Raw genomic sequence first — 4,872 nt, forward strand, 5'->3', positions numbered from 1 at the left:
TATATGTATATATATGTATGTATGTATATATATGTATGTATGTATATATAGTTGTAAACAAGTGTCACTATTATGCAAGTGGTATCATTTGTTACCCTGTATTTCATGAAAATAAGTCAGGTTGTGGGGATATATTACTGTGCTTGCAAACAGGTGGAGATTGTCAGCAGGAAGGGCATTGAGCTCTTGAAAATCTGCCTCAATAAAATTCCATCTGATTCAAGCAAGCATGGAAAAGTGGAGGTTAAAATGATGATGATGATGATGGGTAAGCTGTTTGATGTGTAGGGGTGATAAAAATAGGTGAAAAGTATCTCAGTTTAAACGTATATATCTGAAACAGGTATATATCTGAGAACCAATGAAATCTATGGGGGGGGGGGGGACTAATAAAAGATTCTTTGAGATTCTGAAGTGTGATAGTTTCATAGAAAAAGTGACGCAATATAAGTTTGCAAATATTTTGTTTAGATTTAAAATTTTAAATTTGAATATAAGAAAATCAGAGTTATAAGCACTTCATCATTTGACATCTATTTATCATTCTGTCATGAGCTGGATAGTTTTAGGGAATCCAACTTTGGCATGGTTTCTATGGTTGGATGCCCTTCATAATGCCAACCACCTTACAGAGTTTGCTGGGTGCTTTTGTCATGCTGCTGACACCAGTGAGGTCATCGGGTAAGTTTCAAGATAGAAAACAATGGAAAAGGAAAAAAGGAAACCCTCCATAGGGTATGGAGTATTGGAGAAGAAAAGGTGGTTTTATGGTAGGTGCTGAGAGGCTACAGTATTATAGAGGGACAAGTACAGGTGGTGGCATGGGGGAATAAACACAAAGACACAAGCATACATAAATATATATTAATCAAAGTATACAGGATTATTGATCTATCTTAACCAATCTTACCAATCTGTTTTGCACTGGATATTAGATTACTGGATATTATGCTATTAAGTAACACCACATGCTCTTTAGAAATGCCATATTTTTTCCATACCTGCTGCTTCTAAAGTGCATGTGGTGTTATTTAACCTCACTGTTATTTAACATTCAGTAGTCTAATACTCAGTGTGAAACCAATTTGTAAGATTGGCTGAAATTGATCTATAATGCAATATACTTTGATTAATACGCCCACTCTACTAACAAATATGAGTGCATATTCTTTTGACATATGCATTCTTAAAACACAGTGTGTATGTGTGTGTGTAGATGTGTGTGTGTAGATGTGTGTGTGCATATATATATATATATATATAGAGATATGTGTATATCTGTGTATATTTGTTTATGTATATATATCCTGAACTACAAAAGAAATGTTGCACTGTAAAAGATTATTTGTTTCACACATGATATTGAGATTATATGGATTTTATCACATTTCTAGGTAATTTGACATTGGGAAGATATCACTGACCCACAACACCACTCTCTTTTGAAAACACAAGGATTGCATGTAGGGTTTGAACTTGCTCACTTTTTGTGAAGATGGTAATACTCACGAATGCATTTTTATGAAAAGCATGATGCACGTACAAAAACGTTGACTCATTGGGTATAAACTGGACCCAAATTAACCAGCCTGTCATTCGTTTCCTGAACACAGCAAGCATACTAACCAAGACTGATACAAAATCAGAGGTAGCAAGCCATCAGATGTCTCCATAAAGTCATTGCTAATGATTTGATCTGCAGTATTCAGACAATTGAGCAGCTGAGGGAATAATGCAATGCCACAAACAGCACAGATGTTCGATCATGCAGTGGCTGCCCAAGGGTTACAATGGTACATCAAGATCACCACCTGCACCAACAGCACTTGCAGGACTGATTCCGGAGGGCAACAGAATCAGCTAGGCAGACCATAGGGGCTCACTACAGACCCATTTGTGCAGAGACAGTTCACCGCTGACTGAGACCTTTCAATGTCTTGTCGACATCCAGCTAAGGGCCCCATCCTCACAGATCGTCATTGCAGACACATCATTAAATGATAATGAGGATAAGAAGTCTTAAAGGGAAATTATGGAATAGCTTTATAATACTGAGACCTTTTGAAAGAAATGGACACTTTTTATACCACAATTACTGTTTTCTTGTAGATAAATACATATTTTTAGAATTATTTTCTCCATAGGTTTTCAAAATCTCACTTCTGATTTTTACCAGGTCACCTTGATTGGATTCACATTGAAAATTCCTGACAGTGTAATGGGTATCACATTTTTGGCTGCCGGCACAAGCATTCCTGATGCTATGGCAAGTGTCTATGTTGTTAGACAAGGTAAACATCTTTTTACACACCAATTAAATACTTTAAAATTAAGCCACTATAATTAAGAATTAAATACCACTCATCATTCCCATGCAAATCCCTCAACCCATTCCTCTTCAAGACACAAATTTTTAAACCCTTAACTTCAACATCTCTGTTATCCTGGCTACACATTTTTCTTTCTAATTTTTTTTTTCAAAAGCTGTGAAATATACACTCCCCTCTTCTTGTCATTCACATTTCTCACCTAAATATCAACTACAATTTTCTCTGGCCCTTCCTAACACCAGGATTTACTGGGTGCTTTTTATGTTGGCACTAACACCAGTGATTTTTATGTGGCATTATCAGTGTTTTTAAAATGGCACTATCAGTGCTTTTTATGTGACACCACCAGTGCTTTTTACATGACAACAGTACTGGTGCTTTTTATACAGCACCATCACTAGTGCTTTTAATGAGGCACCAGCACTAAAAACAAAACACCAATTATATTACTAATGTAATCAGATATATATTTAAATATTATCAAAATTGAGGAATTCTACATAAGAATTATTAGTCACTGGGTAGAGCTTCTTCAGATTTTCAGTTGTTAAATAAGTATCCTATAATTTATGTGAATGATTGGTATTTTATTTTTACAGGAATGGGTGATATGGCCGTGTCAAATTCTATTGGAAGCAATGTGTTTGATATTCTTTTGGGACTTGCCCTCCCTTGGTTCATCCAAACAGCTCTCGTTGATCCAGGATCTTATGTAAGAATTATTACTTTACTGTGTAACAATTTTTTTTTTTTTTTTGGTCAGTAAGTGTTATTTCCTATTTGTTTCTATCTAGAAATCAAAGGAAAAGACTACTATTCCCTTCAAACTTTGCTTCTTTGATCTGGACACCAATGTTTTGAAACTGACCTACTCTCCATTACATTTCAGACAGACTCAGGATCAAGTTGCTGAAGCAGAAATATTGTTATAGCAAATATTCAGCTCAATACCACAGATTTCTTTGTCAGTTGCTTGACCTTAACCACTTGAGCATGTCCATTAGTGGCTGACAATACGCGCATCACTGACCATGAACAGGAGTAGTGGGTGGGGGGAATATCATAGCCATATGTTGAGATGGATTCTTTGGGGGTTTGAATAAATGTAACAAAAGCAAAGTTTGAAGGAAGCATTAGTTATTTTTCATACTTCCTAGGGGTTAGTAAATAGGAAATAACAGTTGCTACTCAAGGATAAAGATCGTATTATGCAGTGTAATGGGTATGAGACATTTTCGTGCTGTCAGTTTAGTTCTATTTATGTGGCACCACCGTTTTGATACTCACTTAGACATAGAATTCATAATCTCTCTCTCTCTCTCTCTCTCTCTCTCTCTCTCTCTCTCTCTCTCTCTCTCTCTCTCTCTCTCTCTCTCTCTCTCTCTCTCTCTCTGTGCCTCTATGTGTGTACCTGTGTGTATTTGCCCACAATGCCAAAATCTATTGTTATGGAAACAGTCAAATGCCCAGTCAGCTGTGCCAAATGTATGTATATTGTACTTTTATGTGTGTGTGCATGTATGCAGAATATGTGAATACATATACATGCATCTTCATGCTGGTTTTAATTTGTAAAATAGTTCATAAAAAGACAAAAATTCTTAAATAAAGAAATTTGTTTTTATCTTTGCTTTGCATCCAGTGGGGATTTATATACAATGGACTTCCTCACCGTTTCCATGGACCAAATTCACTTGCAAGGCATTGGTCAGCTTGGGGCTATAGCAGAAGACACTTGCCCAAGTTGTCACAGAGTGGAACTTAACTGAAGACCACATAGTTGAAAGCGAGCTTTTTAACCACACAGTTATGCCTCCTTTCCTTGGAATTCCAGATATTTCACTGATATTCTTCATAGTTTCATTAATTTCTGAAATACTTACAAGTTACTTTAGAACGATGCAGTTTATAATTGGAATTTAGTTAGTGTACCACCAGCAATGACTGTTTGCACCTTAGTTTACAGGCAGCAATGACTATTATTACTGTTGCAACTTAAGAAAGTGTAACAGCAATAACAGTGAATGTGTGAGAAAAACAGCCAAATGGTTTCTGTAGTTCAACAACTCAGTTATTAGGTTTCTGCAATAATAATTTACTTCTGTGATGACTGTTTTGTTTATAGCTAAAAATTCCTTCACCACAAGTACTTGCTTACTTTTAAGATTACAGTATTGCACTTCTAATGTTTTTAGTCACTCTCTCTCTCTCTCTTTCTTCCTGTGTGTTCGAAACACCAGTGTTAGAATGGTGGCAGCTGATGAAGGAAATGTTCTCTATGTGGCCTCTGTGTTTTCTGTACTCTGTTTATCATTTTGTCTACGTTTTGTTTGCAACGTCCTGTACCCAGATATGCATCTATATATACAGGTAGATGTAGGTATGTACATACATGTACGTATATATGCATATACTCATTTATTATTTGTATTATATATATATATATATATATATATATGCGAGTAAAAATAAATACAAAAAAGGTGGGTTTTTTGTATGATTGTGTATAGAGGAATATATTATTTAGTTTAAAAGAGTTCCA

The 4,872-nt window shown here is 35.6% G+C and overlaps 1 protein-coding gene across 1 annotated transcript in view; it reads left to right on the forward strand.

Annotated features, from left to right (window-relative positions):
• LOC106869862 (sodium/potassium/calcium exchanger 4) overlaps window positions 1-4,872 on the forward strand; it is a 186,659-nt gene that overhangs the window by 177,498 nt on the left and 4,289 nt on the right. The window contains exons 17-18 of the mRNA XM_014915782.2: window positions 2,177-2,291; window positions 2,930-3,042. Of these exons, the coding sequence (XP_014771268.1) occupies window positions 2,177-2,291; window positions 2,930-3,042 (228 nt within the window). The remainder of the gene's footprint in view (window positions 1-2,176; window positions 2,292-2,929; window positions 3,043-4,872) is intronic.

The sequence above is a fragment of the Octopus bimaculoides genome, chromosome 11 (genome assembly GCF_001194135.2).
Source record: "Octopus bimaculoides isolate UCB-OBI-ISO-001 chromosome 11, ASM119413v2, whole genome shotgun sequence".
NCBI lineage: Eukaryota > Metazoa > Mollusca > Cephalopoda > Octopoda > Octopodidae > Octopus > Octopus bimaculoides.